This window comes from Cavia porcellus, unplaced genomic scaffold (assembly GCF_034190915.1).
Source record: "Cavia porcellus strain 051 isolate PalLab524CR breed Dunkin Hartley unplaced genomic scaffold, mCavPor4.1 scaffold_1, whole genome shotgun sequence".
NCBI classification, from domain to species: domain Eukaryota; kingdom Metazoa; phylum Chordata; class Mammalia; order Rodentia; family Caviidae; genus Cavia; species Cavia porcellus.
In genome coordinates, this window is record NW_026947484.1 from 128,614,398 (window position 1) to 128,639,839 (window position 25,442).

Here is a 25,442-nt window from a genome sequence, read left to right on the forward strand (position 1 = left end):
TTCTACATCAAAATATCTGAGTCTGGATACTTTATAATTATAAAGAAAAGAGTCAATTTAGTTCACAGTTTTGAAGGTTAAAAGATCGAGTGATCCCATCTGTTGGTCCGCAGGTTGGTGCATTATGACAGATAGCATAATGATGTCAGAGTACATGGAGAAGAGACTGCATGGCTAGACAGAAAGCCAGAGAATAGAGAGGGCTCTTCTAGCTCATTTTTTATAAGAACTTGCTTTGGGGAGATCTTGCTCTATGAGACCAGCATTGACCCCTTCTGAAAGCAGCACCCTCAGTGATCTAATTCCTCTAGTAGGCCTCACCTCCCAAAGAATCAGCTACTTCTCAATATCACCACTCTAGACACTAAAATGCCAACCCACAAAGCCCTGAGAAACCAAGCATATCCAAAATATAGCAAGAACTTATCATATTTTACTATATCATCCTATACATATACATTCAAAAGTGACCAGGCTACTTGCAGATTCCCTAAAGTTCCATAAACTTCCCATTTTCACATCGCTGCCTAAGCTATTTCAATACATTGGAATATCTCTAAAATTTGACCATCACAACTGTCACCATCATCAAAATTTCTTAGATCTGGACTCCTGGACTGCCGACATTCTGCCTGGCAAGCTGAAAGTGTGCACGGTGCTCTGCAGCTCATGGGGAAGCTTTGGGGCATTGCTCACAGGATGGTAAGACCCCGTCCAGCCTCCCGCATAACCAGAGGATGCCCTGGGAGTGTGTCTGGGCCTATCCAGCCCCTGCCCAAGGACTCTTCAGCTGACTTCAGCTACCTACCTTTGGCCTGGCAAGCTGAAAGTGCATGCAGTGCTCTCCAGCCCACGGGGAAGCTTTGGTGCCTCACTCTAAGACTGGTAAGGTCCTGCCCGGTGACCTCAAGTGTCTGGAGCCATCTGGTAAGGTCTGTCTAAGGTCCTCCACTCAACTGGGGAAACTCCCTACAATAGGGATAGATATTCTCAACCCAAGAAACAACTGACACTTGCCTTCAGCTTCCCTAAGGTAATACAGAAAATGACAAAACAAAAGAGCAAAATGCCACCTTAAACCTCCAGCGCATCCCAAGCAAGCCTAGGAGATGTGGACATAGAACAAAACATAAGTCATACACCTGCAACTTCTGAACTGATAGCAACTGAAGTAAAGAAACAACTCTGGGAAGCTATAAAAGAACTCCCTATACTGAAAACTAAAACTAGACCTATGCCTATTACTATGTATTAAGCTAAAGTCAAAATGAATCAAAGTCTAAATATTAAAACAGAAACACTAAATCTGTTGGAAGACAAATAGGTAGAAATCTTGAAGAAATAGGAGTAGGTAGAGAATTCATGAACAAAAATCAAACTACATGGGAAATACCTCCCATAATCAATAACGGGTATCTCACCTTATTAAAAAGTTTTTGCATGTCAAAAGAAATCTCCAACAGAGTAAAAAGGAAACCAATGAATTTTGAAAACATCGTAGTCAATTATCCCTCAGCTAGAGGACTTCTGTCTAGAATATATAAAGAATTTAAAAAATCACACCCCCGAAATTCAAAAACCCAATCCAAAAATGGGTATCTCAGATGAATACATAGTTCTCAGAAAAAGAAATATAAATGGCAAATAAATACATGAAAAAATTTTCAGTATCATTGAACATTAAAGAAATGCAAATTAAAACCACACTGAGATTCCTTCTCACTCCAGAAAGAATGGCCAGGATAAAGAAAACAACCAACAACAAATGCTGGAGAGGCTGTGGAGGAAAAGGAACTCTTCTACACTGTTGGGAGCATAGATGGGTTGCAACCACTGTAGAGGTCAGTCTGGAGGTTCCTCAAAAAGCTGGGATTGAAAGTCCCATTTTACCTAGCTATTCCACTTCTGTGCATATTCCCAGAAGAACTGAAAACATCATATCACAGTGATATATGTGCACCCATGTTTACAGCAGCACAATTTGTAATAGCCAGATCCTGGAAATAATATACTTGCCCATCAACTGAGGAATGGGATAAAAAAGATGTGATATTCTCCTGTAATACTGTCATTCTCTTGAATGGTTTTACATTGTCTTGATATGTTTGATGGTAGAGTATAAGAAGTTATACTCAAAGATTTCAAGGAAAGAGACACTGTGGTAACTACTTTTATGTCAGGATATCTTGTGGTGAAACACTATTTTGCTTAAATGGTTATGTTTTGACCTGCGCTGTTTTGTTGTTATGCTCTCTTTTATCTCAACCTCCTTTTTTATTATTTACTTTTTTATCTTTTTAATTAAGGGAAAAATAAATTTAAAATAGCAGGATATATTATAGTAACCCACTTTGATTTCCTATTAACTTGATTTGAAATCCTGTATTGCTCTCACTATCTTTTGACTGATTTTCCTCTATTCTGTTTTGCTTGATAGTACCAAGTTCGAAAGTATAGGCAACAACTGTGAAGACAATAAGATTCATTATGATGCCCATTCTGGTTGACTATTATCTTCTTATGAAGTCCTGTAATGTCTCCAGTATTTTGGTTTTATTGGTTTTGTTCTTTACTGTTTTGTTCAATTTTATTATAACTGATGGTATAGGCAATTCTTTTTAAGATAGCAAGAGGCAGTATGTAACCATTGTTGATCACCTTGTATTTTGTTTTACATTATGTATTATGCCCATCTTTTTTATTTGACTGACTCTGTTTTGTTATGTCACATTTGGTTTTACTCTCTTCAAAAAAAACTAGTAAGAACTGTGGGAGTAACAAAACCCAAAATGTGTAATTGTCATTGTACAAAGGAGAGGAAAAGAAAGTGCTCTAAAGGATGTAACTGCATGTATATTTAAATGTCTTAGATAGATAGCCATATTACTGAGTTTTGTTGGATCACTGAACAGAACTGTTTGCAGTCTCACTGTTTAAAAGTCCACTTTATATGCTTTAATTTTGTAACTTGAACAATGATTTCTAAGATGACAATATGTAATCTATTAACTAGTGATTTCCTACTATTTTTCTGAAATTCTGTATAACTTGTACCCTTTTCCATCTTTTTTCTTTTTCTCCTTAAATAAAATTAAAACAAAAAAGATGTGATATTTTCATACAATGGAGTACTACTCAGCTATAAAGAATGGTCACATTGAGATATTTATAAGTAAATAGATGCAACTTGAGACCATACTCCTAAGTGAAATAAATCACATGACTAAATATTGTATTGTCTCCCTAGTGTAAGAAATGCTAAGAGTACATAAGATACAAAATCCTCAATAAATATAGTGAAAGGGTAAGAATCTGTTCAAAGGGGAGAAAATATTATATCAGGGAAAAGGAAGGGGGAAAATGATTGGAAAAATCTAAATTTGTATAAATACAGGATAGCTAAGATGATTGTGCTATAAATTCTATAATTTTGTAGAACAAAGCAGTTAATATTCATAGGATTGAAACAATTTTGCATGTTTGTGTCTGAAGACCTGAGGAACTTTTGAAGATCACTATGTAAAATATCAACCTTAATTCCATTCCTACCACCGTGTTTTGAAAGCCTATATCGTCACTGCTTTGGGCTCTTTATTGTTATTTATTTGTCTTTTATGCTTCTTATTTTTCTATTAATCTGTTTGGTTTGGTTGGTTTGGTTTGGTTTGGTTTGGTTTTTCCTTCTATTGAAAAAAGGACAGGTATACACGTAGAGGCTTATGAACTTCTCCTAAACAGTTTACAAGAATCGATTATATTATGTGTGATGAAATGAATAGCTACTTTGAAGAAAAACAGACATTATGATGTCCACTGCTGATTCCATATTGTCATGGTGTGCAATCCAGAAGTGCTTCTATTCTTTGTTTAGAGTGGTTTTAGTCTGTTTTGCATTGTTTTATTTCAACATACATGAAGGTATGGACAACTATTTTGAAGAGAACAAGAGACATTATGGCAGCCATTGTTAATTTTCCTACTGTCTGGTTTTGAAGGCCTGTAATGCCTTCATCACTCTGTTCTGATCAATTTTATACTATTTTGTTTTGTATGAAGCCATTGTATGTGAAGATATAGACCACCATTTAGAAGAAAACAACAGACATTGTGGTAGCCACTGTAGGTCTCCTGTTGTCTTGCTTTGAAATCTGTGTCACTTACATTGTTTTGCTTAATATGCTTTGTTCTGGTTTTTTTATGTTTAGTTTTACCCTTTTTAAAATAAAAAAAAATTTAAAAATTTCTTAGATTACATTCTTCACAGAGTTGCCTTTCTTTCTTCTGGTACTTTGTGGCTTAGTTTAGATCAAGTTCACAATTCTCTCCACTATCCCATTTTAGGCCTCAATCTCTCATATACAGTGTTTCCAAGTCTTCTTACCTTGGGATGGTCTTGAGTAAAAAATTTCCTCAAAAAATTTTTTTCCTGTCTTTATTCTGATGTCACATTAATCTTCTCATTACTTAATTGGTTCCCTCGATACACTGATGCCAGGGAACAATGTACACTGGAGAAAAGTTGCAAGTATTTTGGTTCATGAAAAGAATTAAGTCCTACAATAAATGTGTGATTTTCTATTGTGATTTTTATCTTAGACTTATATTTTTTGTTAATTTAGCATTCAGAAACTAATCATTTTAAGAAAACTGAGAAAGTCAAATTTTTAGAACAGCAAAGTAAAAATTCGAAACCTGAATTCTAGTTAGTTTAGCATGGCATTTCTTCTTTGGGGGTCTATCAGTAGCACCACACTTTAAAGTAATTTCAACAGAGATTGAGGGGTTTTTTTAATAAATATTAGGAGTAATTATTTAGTTTGCCAAAGAATTAATTCAACCAATCCTTAAAGTTTAAGACATGCTTTAACAAATATGAAATAATGGATTTAATTTTAATAATTTTTTCCCAATGTTTCAACTAGAAGATAAAAGAAAATTGTCTAATGTTGACTTTTTCTTAATGCCAACTTCCTTACACAAACTGAAAATATTAAGAGCCAATATGAACAATGTTTATACTGAGAAATAAAATTTTCAAGAAAAAATTTTTTAAATTGTCACTATTGCATCACAGCATGATAAAAGGAGGTAGGAAACTAGCTTTCCATTTCACTTAAAATGAAATAAACTCCAGTGATTAACTGTAATATCAATTTTTAAAGCATTGATTTTTCTTTTAGTATTTAAAACCTTTTCAAATCCAGCTTTAAAAAAGATTTTTTAGCTGGACATGGTAGCACATGCCTGTAATCCTATACAAGCTGAGGCAGGAGAATAGCCATGAGTTCAAGGTCAGCCTGAACTACAGAGTGAGACCTTGTGTCAAAAAAAAAAAAAAAGTTTTAAAAATACCGTATTAAAAAAACAAACTACTATAACCAAATGTTTTATAATGTTACTCTACAGTATATTCAAATCCAATCAAAAACAAGTTTTAAGTTAGGATTCAACAGAAAATAGCAGGAAATATAAAGAGATATTAAAGATTTAAAATTACTTAAGAATTTTGCCAAAATTATTATTTAATTTCTATATTGTCTAATAGATAAAGAGACAATATTTTTAAAGTTACTTGATATTTCTTTCCTTTAGGACAAGATAATCTTTATACGTTAGGAATTATAATTTAGTGATTATGGCAATGATAACAATTTGATGTTTCACTTCTAGGTTAATCCAAAATATGGTTTGAGTTTTTCATAAACCACACAGCCGATGCCTACAGCAGGAAGCACCTTTATGATGTTAGGAGTGATGCCCCTGAAAAATCCTCTTTTTCCTTCTTTGTTGTATATTTCTTGAATGAGTTGACTCATGGATACCGTTTCTTTTTCCACCAGGGCTATAAATTTAAAAAAAAATCAGTATAGTTCAATATTTAACATTTATATACTAAAATAGTCTGTGAAAATGAGAATTTATAGAAATTGAAATTCCTTCAGAGTGTATCTTTCTCCCTACATATAAAACACTCCTGTACTGTTCAATATGATAGCTACTAGACATATATGGCTATTTAAATTTAATTAAAGTTAAACTAACACTTGAGCTCCATTTGATAGCTACATATGACTACTGTATGAGACAGTATATACAGCAAATATTTCCATCATTGCAGAAAGTTTTACTGGTCAACTTAGAAGTTTTTCATGAGACATATCAAAGGCTCATTCAGAATTGGTTATGACATTTATAGTTTGAAAGAATAATTGATGAGTGATGGGAGAACGTCTCCACTTTAATTGCAATATAAATTAAATTTGAAAGCATAATTAAAAAGAGAAGGTGAAAGAAAATGTAAAAGAACACCACTTAGCACATGACTCCTACATACTTCTCTGAGGAAGATAAAAAAAAAAAGGATTATGTGAGGTTTTTCTCTTCTTCAAAGTGAGGAAGCTATTTTCTTTTTTTTTCCCCTTCCCCATTTGTTTTTGAGACAGGATCTTGCTACATAGTTCAGGCTGGTCTTGAAGTCATTACATATCTGAGGCTGGCCTCAAGCTCATCACGATCCTCCTGCCTCAGTCACCAGAGTGCTGGGATTATAGGCATGTATCACCACACCTGACTTGAAGGTATTTTCCTAAAATTTAAATCCCTAACATTTTACTCAGAGAGGACAAAAGAAACCAGATATCTTCTCTACTACTTAATATCTCCTCCCCAAATATACTGAAATACAAAATAATCAAGTTCAATTCCACAAGTATATTAAGTTCCTGATGTGGACTATGATAATGATAGCAGAACCAAGGAAAAACTCTATTCATGTTAAGTAATTGTTGATTCAATTCAAAGAAGGCAAAACCTCTTCTATTTAGTTCTACGTGGTACAAATTAAGGACTCCTTAAACAGATAATTAGTAACTGAAGAAAATATGGAGAGTCCAAATAGAACTATAGAGAAGAAATAAAATCTGTAATTCACAAAAAGCTCTAATCAGTAAAATAATAAATTCAAGTTTCATGCTTTAAATCAGAATTTGCACCAGGGGTGGTGGCACACACTGTAATTTCAGCACGCAAGAGGCTGAGGCAGAAGGATCACTGCAAGTTTGAGGCCAACCTGGGCTACAAAGTGAGTTCAAAGTCAGTCTGAACTGCAGAGTGAAACACTGCCTCCAAAAGACAAAAAAAAGTCAAAACTCACTTTTGGTTATTGATTATAGGAAAATCATTAATTATGCTTAAGACATACTTTTAAACTTAATTATCACTTCATTTTAAAAAAAAAAAAACTCACCTTCTGCCTGCATGCGAGTTCTAATAAGATTCAGAGGGAAGCTTGCTAACTGCCCACAAGTATGAGACAATGTACTACAGCCCAGCAAAATTGCTATCCCAGGATTTGCAGAGTTTTCTGCATAATGTTCTAGCCAATAATTCTTCAAAAGCTGATGGAGAGGAGAGTAATAAATTAACTATTATGCAACTTTAAGTAGAATGCAGGTTTAGTACAGGGTGCTATTCATGCTGTCATATTAGGATTAGATACATAGATGCTTCCAAGCAAATAACCTGAGCTTCAAATTCTCAAACACTTCTGTCTCTGTGTATGTTTTATTGTGCTTTATTGCTTGTTTTTGTTTCCTCTGCTTGCTTATTTGGCTTTATTTATTTATTTTGCTTATTTTGGTTTTCAAGATAATCAAAACACTACAGCAAAATTCTGGATGTTCTTAGAGTGTTTAACAAAATATTGTAGAGAGGAGGACAGCACAATCTACTTCGGATTTTAAAAATCCACACCTTCTCAACTTTCAAATATTATCTTTCAAATATTATCTTTTCAAATTTGCTTATCCTTAAATAAAAGTGACTGGAAAAATTATTCACAAATAGGACACATTTAAAATAAAACATCACTAAATATTTCAAAATTGTTTATTTATGAAAGGATAATAGGATTAAAGTTAAAGCACCATTACTGTTATATTCAGGGACAATTGTCCAGTATATAATATGATTCTTTTAAAAACATAAATTTCAAGACATCTTCCTTCAGTATGTACTTATAGTTATGTAACAACAAAAAGAGAAATGTGTAATGCCCTCTGATATGAAAAAGATATTAAACTCTATTAATAAAATTATAGAGACATAAACAGTGGCAATAATTTTAGTAGTATTACAAAAGCATGAAACAAAAAGGTATATGTGCTATCATATTCAATATTTTAAATATTTACTGAAATATAGTTGCATTTGTTAAACTACTAAATGAAATAAATTAGCTGTTTTTATATAATAGTAGTACTACTTGCAAAAAAAATGTTAGCAAGCCTATCTCAAGAAAACTCATTTCCATATCAAGAATAAATCTATTATTTTAATTACACATTGGCACCTGACTCTTGTGACCAAATGATAAATATTCTTCAGATGGTCTGCCTGAGACAGATGTATGATCAATAAGAATGAAACGACCGGCCCAAAATGAAGTACATTGGAATCCTGCCTGATGAGTTCTTCACCGTCAGCATTTCTACCCCATCTCCATGTAGGCTCTCTCCCAAGCCCCTAATTATTCCTCTCTTCAACTCTAATTTTCACTGCTGTACAATAATATTTCAGTTTTCTAAATCTCACTCATATATTAGACTTTTCTAATCTGAGTCCTGGGCCTCTCCTGGAGTAATTAAGAATCCAGTATATTTCAGGATGTAATCCAAGAATCCTATTTTTTAAAACCTTCACATCAGTGATTCTTATACACATACATTCAGAGTTAATAACTACTATTACATCAGAATTTAGGACTATAATCATTATCACCAAGAACCAATTTACAGAATTAAAAAAAATTATCAGAATATCAGATATCTAACATACAAAACAAAAAGCCCAATTAAAGCACCAACTTCACTTCTTGGTCAGAAGCTGCTTCATGCAAGATCATTTATATTTTAGAATACAAAACCATTGTTGTACCATATCTTTAAATCTAACACATAATATCATATTTTGGAGTAAACTCACCTCATAAACTGCAAGATCTAAGCCTGCGTAAGGTATGATGCCCAGCAGGTTAGGAACATAACCTTTGAAAAAGACTTTCACACCTCCTTGCTTCAGAAGCTTCCTGATACAATCAACTACTCCAGTATACTCTCCCTTTTTGGCTACAATGAGTCTGGTCTTTATTACCTACATGTAAAAGAACATAATAAAGGTATATAGATTAGATTCAACCAAATCATCCAGCAATCTAGTGAGGACTATTATATCATAAAATTTACAAGTTTTATAGAAATTAAAAAGATAAAGCAATCATAATTATAATGAGGGCTGGGCACATAGTTCACTGGTAGAGTTCCTGCTTGAGATGCATGAGGCCTTGGGTTCAAACCCTAGCACCATAAACCATAACTATAACTTACTTACAGAAGTTTTAATAAGTATTCAAACAAGGAAATAAAATTATTGTGTTTTTGATTGATACATCTGCTCAAACACCTTTACTGTACAATAAGGGCATGTTGTACTGAAACAAATTTGAGATAATATTTCTACAAAGTAAACATAGCTAAAACTCAAGTTTAAGAAAGTATATGAAAGGTCACATGAAAGGAAAGAGGCAATATGAAAAATAAGCACCTATCTATATATGCTAAAAAGTATAACTTGGGACTATTTTGTTACAGCTTGTAAATTGTATTTTAATATAATTTGGGCTCAATTTGTGCTAATGAAATAGTAACATACCAGAAACCGTGAGTTGGCTCCAGTTAGCTCTAAATGCTCAATGTTCTCAAGCCCAGTGAAATTCTCCTAATAAGAATCTCTCTTCCTTATAGTCTTAATTTTTAGTAATTTAACTTAAGGGAGCTCTACACATGCTTGGAGAAATGGCTCTCCCACACAGCCAACACTGAAAAACATGTAACTTCTGTCTTGATGAGAGAAACTGTAACATGATGAGGCTGCCCCTCTGCACTCAGTAGGAACCCTTTGGTTTCACAGGCCTCTCAGAAGGAGCAGACAGTTCAGATAATCTCATTATTAAAATTCTCAATCCTCTCCAGGGCAATGCACTTTCCTCTTACCCAAGTTAATCTTTTATGCCTGCTTCCCTGGCAAATTTTTCTCTTTTTTCTAAATTAAGATCTTTCTTAAAAGTTGTCTTCTCAACATAAAAAAAAAAACCCACTACATTTTCCTTAGGCAAACCCATGGCTTCAAATAATTCTTTACTATTTTTATTTGGAGAATTTTTTCCACAGTAGTTTTTATTAGCATGTATTTGCAGTACTTAATGTTTATATTCTTCATGTACACAAAGCATCTTAACCCCTTTTTTTCATGCCCTTTCCCTTCTTGCTCTTCTCCCTTCATCTCTTGGTTCCACTCTCATTTGCAAAAGATCTACCTCCCTATTGCCTAATTATCTATCTTTTATTTTGCTTTTTATTTATATTTTGAGTTCCTGCAGATGAAACACAAACATTGAAATCTGAAGTCTCAGTAACACATATGCAACTGCCCACTGAAAATCATAACTTGGTTGTCTCACCAAAGGCTAAATTAAATATATGCAAATCTGAACTTATCATGTCTCAGAGTCTAGCTCCATTCCTCTATACTCTACCTCTGTTAGCTGGATTCTTTGGGTCTTTAGTGTATGGACAGAATTCCTGCACATTTTTGGTGGGGATTTGACTCTCTGGTGACTATTATAAAATAATCCTATAAATTATATGTCTTATATTAAATTGTTTCCCTTGCAAACCCGAACACAACTAAATTGGTACCAGGAGAGTGAGGTCATTGCTGTGATGTTGCCTGGCCATGTGGCTTAAGAACCTTGAAAACTAAGTTGGAAAGGTTTTGAGAGACTGGCCAAAGAGGCAGCCCCTATATGCTGCAAATTTTATATTGGAGACTCTGATTGGAGCCTGAAAAATCACAATACTGTTGGAAATGCTGCCAGTTATGATGACGTTCAGAAGACTTCTACTAAGGAGGACTACATCAGCTGCTGGATCCCAGGTAGCATACTGAGCTTTGGAAGAAACTTGGTTTGCATTTTGCTTGTGTTTAGAGTTATTACCTGGGTGACAGAAAATTTTCAGTGCAATCTACTGTTGGGGTGGTGGCACGGTTTCTGTTGAGAGCTTTTGGCCAGATCAGTGTTTAAAATTAAGAGCAAAGATCCAGCAGTGTGATTTGAAACATTTGGTCAGAGAGCAGGCTCCAGAGGAGCTAAGGATTGCAAGGATGAAACAAAGAAGTCCATGTTGTTGAGAAAGACAAGATAATAGAAAAATGAACTGAAGCCTTTCACTTGAAGGGAAGAGCGTATTTGAATTGCAGGAGATCCCTATTTTTCAGTCTTCCATGCCCTGTTAAAAGTTAGTGAGAAGCAAAGGACTGTGTTTGTAATAATACTTGTAATATGATTTGATGCCATTTTTAGATAGATTTGTAATCAGGTTAAGTAGTCAAAGTATTATGGTTTTAACCTTGAATTTTGGTCACCCTTTAAATACTTTGTTATTTATGTAATTATAGGATAATTACATATATTTACATATTACATATATTTTACACAAATATTACATATTTATGTAATTATAGAGTAATTACATATAAAATATGTAGCTATAAAGCTATTTTTAATAAAATATTAACCTGGAGTTCACTTATAAGAAGTTGTAATTTTCACAAAAAGCATGCTCTTAGTTAAAATTTTATAGTAATACTTACCTCCATAGGGTAAATAAAAGTCTGGGCAGTTGCACCAGCTAACGAACCAGCTATAAATCTTTCAAGAACTCCTATACGAGAACCATCAAAACTAAGCCATTTCTTATACTGCATAAATGAAAATATTGAAAGTATTAGGGGCATGTAATATATGCTATTTCTAAATTTGTATTAATAGTATAATATATAATAGCATAATTATACTAAAATATATACCAGATACCCATTAACCTAGGAGAATACCTAGAAGTTTGAGGTTCAACATTAACTTGTTTATATACACTTGCTGTTTTACTGATATTGGTTATTTATTGCTGTAAACTTCCCTCTAAGACTGCATTCATTGTGTCCCACAAGTTCTGGTATACTGTATTATCATCATCATTCAATTGTAAAAACTGTCTAATTTATTTAATTTCATCTGTGACCCATTGGTTGTTCAGTATGATGGTATTTAATTTCCATGTGTTTACGAAGTTCTTGTGGTTTCCTTTGGCATGGATTTCCAATTTCATTGCACTATAGTCTGATAGCATGCATGGGATAATTTCAATTCCCTTGAATTTATTAAGCCTGTTCTATGAGTCAGTATGTGGTCTATTTTGAAGACTGTCCCTTGTGCAACTGAGAGGAATGTATATTCTGATGCTATGAGGTGGAATACTCTATAGACATCTATTAAGTCCATTTGTTCAAAAGTTTTAGTTCTAATATTTCATTGATTTTTCTAGTTGATTTGTCTTTTTGTGATACTCCACTTTTTGTGGAGTATTGAAGTCTCCCAATACAACTGTATTAGGGCTTATTTCATTTTTCATATCTGTTAGTAATTGTTTTATATAGTTGAGTGCACTCACATATATACCTATGTCACATATATACCTATAATTGTTATTTCTTCTGCTTGGATTGTTTCCTTTACAAGGATTAGTGATCTTATGTATCTCTCTGAATTAGTCTTGGCTTGAAATTCACTTTGTCTGCAAATAGAAAGATAGAAAGCTACCCCTATTTCTTTTTGGGTTCCCATTGCATGGAGTATTATTTTCCATCCTTTGACTTTCAGTCTACGAATTTCTTCTTGAATTAAATGTGTTTCATATACACAGCATATTGCTGCATTTTGCTTCTTGATCCATTCCGCTAGTCCATCTTTCAACTGGTGAATTAAGACCATTAATATTAATGGTTATAACTGAAATGTTTTAACTTCTCCTTGTCATGTTATTGGCTCTCCCCACCCCTCCTTTTTTTCCCTTCCTCTAATTGTTTGCCTTCCCTGGTGGATTCCTTCTGTTGAGGGTTCCTGGAGCTGTAGTCCTATTATCTCTTTCTAGAATGCCCTTCAGAATATTTGGAGTGCTGGTTTGGTGGTCAGAAATTTTCTCAGATGTTCTTTGTCATGGAAGTATCTTATTTCTCCTCAATTTTGAAAGATAATTATGTGAGGTACATCAATCTGGGTTGAAAGTTGTTTTCCTTTAGAACTTTGAGTACTTCAGTACAAGCTCTCCTTGACTTGAGTTTGTTCTGAGAAGTCAGCTGTAATTCTGATGGGCTTTCTTTTATAGGTAATTTGTTTCTTTTCTCTAACAGCTTTTAGGATTCTATTCTTGCATTGAATTTCTGGAATCTTAACTATGATATGCCTGGCTATAGATTTTTTTGATCATTGCTAATTGAAGTTCTATATGCCTTACCTATTTGTATGTCAAATTCTTTTTCTTTACCAAGAAAATTTCTGTCATGATGTCTGTGAACATTTTTTTAACATCATCTGTAGTATCTCCTGCTTATTGATTCCAATTACTCTTAAGTTATTCTTCTTTGTCTCATCTAGTAGCTGCTCAGGATCCCTTACTACTTTTGAGAAATCTTTCTTTTCCTGGTCACTAACTGCAAGCCTGTCTTCAATATCTGAGATCCTCTCCTCACATTGGCATAATCTGCTTTAAATACTTTCAATGGAGTTTTTATTCCCCTGGATATCTGCTTGGATCTGCTTTATGGATTCCATTTCTCTCCTATGCTGAGCTTCCATAATTTTATTAAGCTTTGTCTATTTTTTTGTCTGTGTCTGCTCTAATGTTACTAAACATGATGTATATTTTGGTAATCTCTGTAGTTATTTGAAATGATTTCTGATTTCATTTTTTCCAGAGCCTCATTCAATTGCTTTGCTGTTTCCATTTCAGATCGACCTGGTGGTGGCTTTTGGATTGTCCCACTACATTGCTCCTGGATTTGCCTTCGGCGAACTGGACATCTGGAGTTGTATTTTGCTTAAGTGTCTTCTCATTTTATTTTATCTCTTTTTTTAGTTTAATTCCTAGGGTAATGTTTGTAAATTGCATATGGTGAGTTTCTTTATTGCTAGTATTTAGGATCCTTAGGTGATAATTACTTCTCCGAGGGATCTTCCGGGTGTAGCTACTTTTTGGGTTTTGAGTCTGTCAGAAGATCTTACCTCTTCAGTTTATTGGAAATGAGAAATTGTTGCTTGTTACTGGTTATCCTGGTTATTGTTATCCTGGTTATTTGGCACTCTACCACCATATTTGCTGTGACCCTTAGTTAATCTCAGTCATGGAATACCAGGATTAACAGCTGTTTAGAACAATTATGTCAATTTTGGCAATAGTGGTACCAATAGCATCAAACACAGCCTAGAAAACAACAAACTAAGATAATCCTTAATTTGCAACCTATAACTATATGAATTAGATTTGTGATTGTATAATGAGACATAAAAGAAACTAGATAATTATATGCAATATATGTCTATAATGTGTCAGTTTTGCCAACAGTTCAAAATTTAAAATGAACTAGGGAGAAAAACAGGGGTGGAAGAAGAAAAAGAGATTAGAAGTAGGGTTAGAGGACAAAGAGGGATCATACCAACTTGGGGAAACTGGTGCAGAAGACTGAAGGAAAAGAGAGATGGAAGAGTTAAAAGGAAGAACAAAACAGAACCATACCCACAAAGAGGTCAGTAGCCACTTTCACACTCATATAAAAACAATAAGAAAAAAAAAAGGAAAATGAAACAGTCCACTTCCCGGATTCTTTTTAGGTTCACTAGTACACAACCTGTAGAGACAGAGTGCCGAATTGTGCCGATTTATCCCAGCAAGCCAGCAGCTGCCCTATGGCAGAGTAGTGCATAATCTCAGCAGGCCTGCCCTAAGACCAGACTCATTGGACTTCCAGCAGTCCAAGCAATTTACATGAGTCTGTGCCCAGCTGGGAGCTGCCAGAGGAATCCAGCAGCAGTTCTGAATTCTGGGCTTATCCAACCCATCTCCAAAATGCCTCCTGGCTAATTGCTTTCTCCCTGCAGGAAGACTAAGTCCTCTGCACTCACCACCAGCCAGTGCAGTCCTCCACATCTGCCACTTCCCGCCCCACGCTGCCAGGTCTACCTGCAGACAACTTTTGAGTTCACCAGCCATCACTGTCACTGTGACCATATCAAACAGCTCCTCTCACGCGGTGAGTCCCATCTCAGGGTGAAGGTTCCTCCAACGCCTTCTTCGTCCTTGAAGTTTTTCTTTTTATTCTCTCTGTGGACTTCAGTTTACAGCTCAGATTCTTCCTGGGTCCAGAGAACCCACTTCCTTCCTTCCTGTCTTCCTCATGATGCTATATTCCAGCGTCTGCACGGTGACTCTCAGAGAGGCAGTTTGCTCTGCTACTTACTTTTCTACTGTCTTCTCAGGAGTCCTCTGGACTAGTATATGTTGTGGGGGAAATTTCAGGGTAGCAAATAATTTAGGCTACAGCACAGGCAGGCTGCTTTTAGCCGAATTTGCAGTGAGAATGGGGAACAAAAGGAAGCAGAATGAAAAGATTGAGAAAACTTACAAATTGGCCAGTGAAAGTGTACATGATAAAGTGTAGCCAAAGAAGATACACTGCCAAAGATATTAGTGTGGTTAAAAAGCCAAACAGTGAAGCACAGTGGTAAAGTCCCTTAATCTCAGTTACTCAGTAGGCTGAGGCACAAAATTCATGAGCTGAGATCTGCCTATGGAATATACAGAGAGAAAGCTCAAATAATTGAAATTAGAAATAAAAAGGGACATTGCAACAAAAGTCATAGAGAGAAGAATGACTATAAGAAACCATGATGAATATATGCCAACAAACTAGACAACCTAGAAAAAATGAATAAATTTTCAGAAAAAACAAAATTGACTAGATGAACCAAGGAGAAATAGAGCAAATAAACAGACCAATCACAAATAAAATTGAATAATCAGAAAAACTCCCAATAAATAAAAGCCAGAAATCCAGATAGCTCATGCATTAATTCTACCAAATATTTAAAGAATTAATCTTTCTAAAACCATTTTGCAAAACAGAAGAGGGAATACTTCCAAATTAATTTTATGAGGTCAGCATCATAAAACAAAGACACGACCAAAAAAGAAAAAAAAAAGCAATGACAAGCCAATTTTCCCAATGAACATAGATGCAAAGTTCTTTACCAAACCTAATTCAGAATCACATTAACAGGATCTTTCACCATGATCAAGGGGGTTTATCCTTGGGATGCATAAATGACTCAACGTACTGAAATCATTCAGTATAATAAAACATATCAACAGAATGAAAGAAAAATACCACATGATTATCTCAACAGACACAGAAAAGGGATTCAACAAATTTCAACATCAATTCATAAATAAAGTTCTCAATGAAATAGAAACAGAAGAAACTTACACAACAAAAACCATATGTGAAAAGTTCACTGCTAACACTGCTATGGTTTGACTGTGTCCTCCAAAACTTATGTTGAAATTTAATTTAATGTAACAGTATTAACAAAGTGATTAAGTCATAGTGACTGAACTATTGTCAATGGATTAGTGTTGTTATCATGGAGTGTTTAATTATTGCTAGAGTAGATTGTAATAAAACCAGTCTGAACCCTCTTGCTTCTTTCACATGTGTTCTTTTGCATTCTTACTTCCCAACGGGGAATGAATGTCCTCACTAGACATGGGATCTTGAACTTAAACTTCACAGCCCCTAGAATGGTAAGAAATAAGTCTCTTTTCTTCACATTTCTTTACAGCAGCAGAAAATAGACCAAAACCATCACCATAACCAATGAGGAAAATGTAAACATTTTCCCTGTAGGATCCGGTATAAGACAAGAAAGCATGTGCATACCATTTCTGGTCAAGAGAGTACAGGAAGTCCTAATTAGAGTAATCAGACAAGAACTATAAATAACAAGCCATCACTAAAGGAAAAATTAAAATTGTTTTCAGATGACATAATCATATATGTTAAAAAAAACTCTAAAGAGTCAACCAAAAAATTGTCAAATTAATAAATTCAGAATTGAGACTTCTGGGAGAACATGGTGGATAGATAACAGCAGCTATGGAGGCTCTCTGAGATAGCCAGCTTAGAATCCAGGAATGGTGCGGTGTGAGGAGTCCTAAGCAAGGGGAGATATACCCTGCCAACCCAGGAACAAACTAAGCTGAGAGAAACCAACTGGAAATGCAATCCTGGTGCTATAACCAGAACAGATAAAATCTCAGCACCAAAGCTAGAACCCATGCCTCTGGAAACTGTGATTTGAATTTCCTGCCGCCGCTGCTGCGTCTGAATCGGCACAGCAGGGACAGAGACATGAAAGCTCTAAGAGCGGGAATCAGCAAACAGAGTTGAGAGCAGGACTGGCAGAGAGCCCTGTATCAACCTGTGGTAAGTGACAGGAACAGGGACCCTTCCATAGACTAGGAGGCTCCAACAGACGACGTTCTGGGACCAGACAGACTAGCAGGAACAGGACGCTGCAGTGACTTTAGTCACATATTCCCCTCTCAAGCGGGATTGGTGGGGAGCGCTTGGCCTAGGTGACGCCACAGACTAAGACCCAGTAGGCTAGCCCAAACCAGGTCCCAGTGCCTGGCGGTGCACCCTAGCAATGAAGTCTTCAGTAGGTTGACCTGGAGGGGTGGGCCCAGCAGAAGCTGCCCAGGACTGTCTCCCTAGTACACTGCAGTGGGTGGGAACACCCAGCCGGCACAATTCAAACAAACTGTAACTCACAAAGAAAGAAATTGGGCCTCCTATATATGCCTGTATGGAAGGAACAAAAAATATGAGAAGAGGAGGCAACAAGAAAGGATCCTCGGCCCCCAATCCTGAGAACACTGATCCAGGAAAGGTAAATGCAAAGGAGAATGAGGACAGAAAACATACAATATCAGACACGGCACCAACAGACATAAAGCAATATCCCCGGGGCCGCACAGACAAGTTCAAAAGTGAAGTATTTAACCAAGTAAAGCAAGATATAAGTAGAATAGCTAGAGAAATGCTAAGCACCTCCCAAGAAAAAACAGATGGTGGAATGGAAGAACAGAAAAAAAGGGGAGAATTGTTTGATGGAGAAAATAGAAAAAACATAGAATATGTGAAGCAGGTTCAAAGAGATTACCAGGAAACTAAAAACTCTATTGAAAGCTGGCATAACAGCTTGAAAGAAACTAAGGATAGATTATTTGAACTGGAGGACAGATTTGTAATGTGGGAGCATGAAATGGAAAACTTCTTAAAAATAACAATGAAACAAACAGCAAAGGTTAAAGATGATAAGAGGATCTATAACTTAAGAATTAAGAACATAAAAGAAGAAGTAGGGACACGAACAAATGAACTACAAAGGCTATTCACAGAAATAATCCAGGAGAATTTCCCTAATTTAGAAAAAGGTAAAGATACTCAGATGTATGAGGCATACAGGACCCCAGCCACCTACAACCCAAACAGAGCTACACCCAGGCATATAATAATCAAAATTCCAGAATTACAATATAAGAACAGAATATTAAAAGCCGTCAGAGACAAGAAACAGATCACTTACAAGGGAACACCCATCAGAATTACAGCAGACTTCTCGACACAAACCATCAAATCACGAAGAGCATGGGGGGAAATAATTCAAGCTTTGAAAGGTAACAACCTCCAGCCAAGACTGATATATCCTGCACAACGGTCCCTAGAAATTGATGGAAAAACAAGGTGCTTCCAGGATAAAGAGGACCTAGGGGAATTTGAAACCACCAATTCAACTCTACAGAGAAAAACACAGGACATTCTAAAAAAGAAAAATACCAAGATTCCAGAAACAGTGGCAGAGAGGCCACAATGAATGGAGCAGAAAGCAAAATGAAGAAGACAAACTGACAACTAATGACAGAAAAAGAGCTCAACAGAAATGAGGCAGAGAAGGTTGGATGGTAGGAACAGCTATTTTGGAGAAAACAAGACATCATAATAGCTAGTGCTGATTTAGTATCATCTTGTTTTGAAGTCCCATCAAGCTTTTGTTCTTCTGTCTCCATCAGTCTTAATAGGTTGTATCTTATTGGATTTTATTATATGTGATAATATAAACAAAAACTTTTATAGACAAGGAGATTATACAGAAACCATTGTTCATTTTCTGTTAGTTGATTCTAAATATCCTGGAATACTGTCATTCTCTTGAATGGTTTTACATTGTCTTGATATGTTTGATGGTAGAGTATAAGAAGTTATACTCAAAGATTTCAAGGAAAGAGACACTGTGGTAACTACTTTTATGTCAGGATATCTTGTGGTGAAACACTATTTTGCTTAAATGGTTATGTTTTCACCTGCGCTGTTTTGTTGTTATGTTCTCTTTTATCTCAATCTCATTTTTTATTATTTACTTTTTTATTTTTATCTTTTTAATTAAGGGAAAATAAATAAAAAATAGCAGGATATATTATAGTAACCCACTTTGATTTCCTATCACCTTGATTTGAAACCCTGTATTGTTCTCACCATCTTGTTTTGAATGATTTTCCTCTATTCTTGTTTTGCTTGTTAATACCAAGTTCGAGAGCATAGGCAACAACTGTGAAGACAATAAGATTCATTATGATGCCCATTCTGGTTGACTATTATCTTCTTATGAAGTCCTGTAATGTCTCCAGTATTTTGGGTTTATTGGTTTTGTTCTTTACTGTTTTGTTCAATTTTATTATAACTGATGGTATAGGCAATTCTTTTTAAGATAGCAAGAGGCAGTATGTAACCATTGTTGATCACCTTGTATTTTGTTTTACATTATGTATTATGCCCATCTTTTTTATTTGACTGATTCTGTTTTGTTATGTCACATTTGGTCTTACTCTCTTCAAAAAAAAACTAGTAAGAACTGTGGGAGTAACAAAACCCAAAATGTGTAATTGTCATTGTACAAAGGAGAGGAAAAGAAAGTGCTCTAAAGGTTGTAACTGCATGTATATTTAAATGTGTTAGATAGATAACCATATTACTGAGTTTTGTTGGATCACTGAACAGAACTGTTTGCAGTCTCACTGTTTAAAAGTCCACTTTATATGCTTTAATTTTGTAACTTGAACAATGATTTCTAAGATGACAATATGTAATCTATTAACTAGTGATTTCCTACTATTTTTCTGAAATTCTGTATAACTTGTACCCTTTTCCGTCTTTTTTCTTTTTCTCCTTAAATAAAATTAAGACAAAAAAGATGTGATATTTTCATACAATGGAGTACTACTCAGCTATAAAGAATGGTCACATTGAGATATTTATAAGTAAATAGATGCAACTTGAGACCATACTCCTAAGTGAAATAAATCACATGACTAAATATTGTATTGTCTCCCTAGTGTAAGAAATGGTAAGAGTACATAAGATACAAAATCCTCAATAAATATAGTGAAAGGATAAGAATCTGTTCAAAGGGGGGAAAATATTATATCAAAAAAATAAATAAATAAATAAATAAATAAATAAATAAATTCAACACTCAACAAGCTGAGGCAGGAGGGTAACTTCAAGTTTGAGACCAGCCTTGGCCACATAGTGAGCTCTAGGCAGCATGAACTATATAGCAAGAGCCTGTATAAAAAGAGAGAGCAAGAAAGAGAGAGAGAGAAAGAAGTTACAAGGGTAGAAAAATCAACATACAAAATTACTCACAGGTCTGTACACACACACATAAAAAAGCAATCTGGGAAGGAAATTTAAAAGTAATTTATTCAAAGTAATAACAAAAAGAAACAGATTTAGACATAAACCAAATAGACAAAATCCTTGTGTTCTGAAAATTATAAAGCATTGGCGGAAATTGAAGAAAACATAGATAAACATCCTATGTTCATGGATTACAAGAATCAAAATTGTTCGAATGTCTATGCCACCCAGTTACCTATGGACACAACGCAATCTCTGTCAAACTTGTGATGTCATTCTTCTCACAGATACAGGTCCAACCCAAAGAAACTGAATGGCTTTAAGGGGTGAACAGATCTCTGGAGAATAAAGCCCACAACACATCACTGAAAAACAACATAACAAAAGAGACTCACATGTCAAAAACTCTGTTCACTCTATCTTTTTAAGAGCACCAAAGTTTTAATAAAGATAGGAAAAGAAATAGACTTTGAAGAGTGAGTTTGGGCCAAGTAAAAGTAGGAAAAGAAGTATATCTTACAGCATGAGGGCAAGTTACCATGGAAGAAAGAATATGAGGCAAAATTTCACAGTGGACTGTCCTTTTTGCATCACCCAGTCTTCAAACCATGATCAAAAAAGAACCTTGCACAATACTCATAATCCACATTCTAGAAATTCAACAAAAGAAGAAAATGCTAAAAGCAATTTAAAAAAAAAACCAGAAGCAACATAAAGGCAAGTCTGCCAGAAAAATTTTAAAGCCAGGAGAGTTTGTAGTAAAGTTTTTTAAGCCCTAAAAGAAAACAACTGTCAAACCAGACTTCTATATCCTGCAAAACTACCCTTTAAAACTGACAAACAACCTAGGCATTGTGGCATACACCTACAATTGCAGCACTTGGGAGGCTGAGGCAAGAGGATCACCATGAGTTTGAGGTCAGCCTGGGCTACACAGTGAATTACAGCTGTAAATATACACATAAAAACAGTAGACCAATCTCAAATAAATAACCTAATGATGCATTGTAAGGTACTATCAAGAGAAGAATCATCTAAATCTGTAATAGAAGAAATTATAAAGATCACAGGAGAAATATATTTTTTAAAAAATACAAAGGATCAATGAATCAAAGAGTTCTTTGAAAGTATACAAACAGGTCTTGGGGATAGGGAGATGGGAGGGCAGGGAGAGAAGGGAGAAGTAAAGGGGACTGAAATGTGACATGTGTATATGCCTATTCCCCCATAATGAATGTATTTACTATTTATTGCAAACATATACCAATACAAAATTTGAGGGCAAAAAAAGAGAAAAGCTTTGATGGGATGTGGAGAAAAACAAACCCCAGGTACTGCTGATGGGAATGTAAACTGATATATCCATATGGAAAACAGTATCCATATCCAAATATTTATATGGGAAGTTCTTTTAAAAAATCAATGATTCAGAAATCCTGTTTCTAAGTATATAACCTAGAGGAAATAAAATCAGTGTATCAAGATCCTGCATTCCCATGTTTATTTCATCATTATTTACCCATAGCTAAGATATAAAAGCAACCAAAATGCAGTTAAAGAAACGTGGTAAATGTGTAACACAATTATATATGCATAGAATATTGTTCAGTCTTTAAAAATTAAATACTATCATTTTCAACAATAAAGATGATACTGGAGGACATTATGCTAACTAAAATAAGACAAATTATATTAAGCTATTTACTCAGTAACATTCAACACTGTCCTGGCACTATTCTGGGAATAATGTATACTCCTTACCCCAAAGACACACTGTTTCTGGAAAATGTAGTTTTGTTCAGAGAAAACAGGAAGTAATTATTAGCAGTGATTGCTATCAGTGTGCTGGTATCTACTATGTTCTGCTTCATAAGAAATATTTTGTAGTTACAGATATCAATTCCCAGCTAAAAAGTATTTTTCTTAAATTTCTTTTCAACTAGATGTGTTCATGTGTCAAAGTATTGGCTAATATGTCAGCATGGTAGTATATATCACCTCAGGATCCGTTCTATATGACAAAGATGTGTTCTCCTCTGGTTTCTTCCCTAGTTGTTATCTGGTACATGAATGCAGTTGCTAAAATACCATCTCAGATGAATGGAGACAAGGACAATTACAGATGGCAAACAGTGGGCTAGAAGTGACTGAATTTTTCACCTGCAAAGCACTTTCATACTAGCCCAGAACTGCCTATCCATAGGTTTCTATTTGTAGTAAACCAATAAATTTCTATCTTAAGTCATTATTGTTTGGAGTTTTCTGTCACATGTGTCTGAACTTATTTCTAACTTATGCAAGTGGTACAGATAATCAATATCCTAGGGCAGAAAAATAAGATGTCAAAGTAAGTTTAAGAGAAACACAGATTTGGGTTCTTGAAAGAAAAAGATAGATAGATAGATAGATAGATAGATAGATAGATAGATAGATAGAGATAGATTTTTAAAAGGTAATCCAGTGAGAGAAAATGTGAGCAAAGTCAAAGCAGGGAAAACATAATTTGTTAAGGTATAAGACAATTTTCTTGCCAGGTGTGGTGGTGCACATCTGTAATCCTAGCACTCGGGAAGCTGAGGCAGAAGGATCACTGCAGCAAGTTTAAGGTCAACCTGGGGTGTGCATAAATGAGTTTAAGGCCAGCCTGAACATCCTGTTTCAAAAACAAATACAATAAATAAAATTATCTTAAATTTTTTAAAAAAGCACATTGTCCAACAGTAGGAGTACTGGACACGTTAAATAGGAATATGTTATAGAAGAGTTTAATGCTCAGTAAGTATGCCAATCAGCTTTCTGTTGCTGTAATGAAACACCTTTAAAAATCTACTTAAAAGAGGAAAGATCTATTTTTGGCTTATGTTTTCAGAAATTCCAGTCCATGGTCTGCTGGCTCCATCATTTCTAGGCCCAGTATGAGACAGGAACATAGTAACAGAGAAAAGCTCTCATGAAAGCCAAAAAGCAGAGAAGACAGCTCAGCAGAAAGAGTTAGGGATAAAACATAGTCCTAACAACACACCTCCAACTATGTCCCACTTCTTCAGTTTCCATTACCTCTCAATAATGCCTACAAATCATGAATTTATCAATTGATTAATCCATTGATGAATTTAGAGCCCTTGTGACCCAATCACCTTTGACAGGTCCACCAGCTGGCAACCAAGTCTTTAGCAAATGGCCTGTTTTTTAGTGAAACTGAAAATTAAACCCATGCCCTTTGAACTGAGATCAGTTATCCCCATTCCTTCTGTATTTTTTATATTGAGATCTCACTGAATTGCTAAATTGTCCGGGCAGGGCTAGAACTCACTATCCTCCCATCTCAGCATCCCAGAATCCTGGAATTACAAGTGTATACCACCTGCAGGGACACTTTAGATCCAAACATAACACTGGGGAAAAGATTTTACCTAAAGTCCAAGAAATAAAACATATAATTTCTAGGAAGCGATTACAATTCATTTGGCCTTACCCCAAACAACACTCCCCTCCCCTGCTACAGGGTTAAGGGGGAAAAGCGCAGCTGTCAAGAATAATGTATGGAAGAATAAAGGTTACCCAAGGAAAAAGGAAGGGCTCCTAAGCAATAAAAATAAAATAAAACAAAACCAAACAAAAAGAAAAGAAAAGCAAGGTCATAAACAGACTGAGGATCATAAACACCTTATCGACACTCTTTCATTCTCTTTAACCCTTGGAAAGGGTAGGAGGAAGCAGAAGGGCTTAAAGAGAGGAAGTGTGAAAAAAGGCTATTATCTGTCTCTAGTCAAGTTTGCATTAACTACGAAAAATGATGACTTTAGTTGTTTATTTGTGATCTACTTCCATTCACCAGGGTTGCAGAGTAAAAATAAATTTAAAGTTTAAGTCCTAATTAGTATCAAACAGTACATTACCCTGCACATCCTCTATGCTGTTATACATCACTAGAAATAGTGAGGATGGCATACTGATGACTTAGGACAGTGACAGTGAACCTTTTAAAGCTTTCAACAATACAAACAGCCCACTGTGGCACATAGTCATAGGTTTCCCACCACTGATTTAGGATCAGGCCATTTATTTCCATCTGTGCCTGAGCTCACAAATAACAACACATACTCCCAGTAACAGCCAAAAACACACAAACTGCTCTGATTCCTTTATACCTTATACTTTTATTCCTTTATACTTTTATGAAATACTATTTTTGCTCCTAACTTGGTATTTCAATTTAGATGAACCATTCTCAAAATTCAACATCTAGTTTTGATAAAGTGCAGAGTTCAGAAAGGCAGAGAGATAGTATCTATTTCTATGCTTATTCATGCATACAGCGTAAGACATAGCTCACAGTAGGCACATATTAAGTATCTGAATCCATAAAACCACCAAAATCTAAAACAGAGAGAGATTTTATAGATCAACACACTGCCTGATATCACTTTATATTCATGATTACTGATTTCATCTGCTTTCTAGCTCTCCTAGGAGACCACGTCACATACCTTCTCTTTCCTCAAGCCTCCAACATATTCTTCTTGCCTTCCGCATCACTGATTAAACTAAAACCAAGCTGCAACAAGACCACCTACAACTGTAACACCGGTAACACTTCTCCTGTGGATGAAGCGCCTCGGCAAGAACAAACCCCTGAGCACTCATTTGCACCTCCCCTCACCTGAATCTCCACTCACCCGTTCAAGGGCAATCTCATGCAACAGTCCTCTCTTTTTGCACAATCAATTGTG

The 25,442-nt window shown here is 35.2% G+C and overlaps 1 protein-coding gene across 2 annotated transcripts in view; it reads right to left on the reverse strand.

Annotated features, from left to right (window-relative positions):
- Positions 1-4,850: 4,850 nt before the first annotated feature.
- LOC100715555 (mitochondrial adenyl nucleotide antiporter SLC25A24-like) overlaps positions 4,851-25,442 on the reverse strand; it is a 60,605-nt gene continuing 40,013 nt past the window's right edge. For both annotated transcript variants that reach the window (XM_063255256.1, XM_063255245.1), the window contains 4 exons: positions 11,710-11,817; positions 8,983-9,150; positions 7,247-7,397; positions 4,851-5,842 (listed from right to left, as the gene is read on the reverse strand). In XM_063255256.1, the coding sequence (XP_063111326.1) occupies positions 5,667-5,842; positions 7,247-7,397; positions 8,983-9,150; positions 11,710-11,817 (603 nt within the window). In that variant the 3' untranslated portion in view covers positions 4,851-5,666. The remainder of the gene's footprint in view (positions 5,843-7,246; positions 7,398-8,982; positions 9,151-11,709; positions 11,818-25,442) is intronic.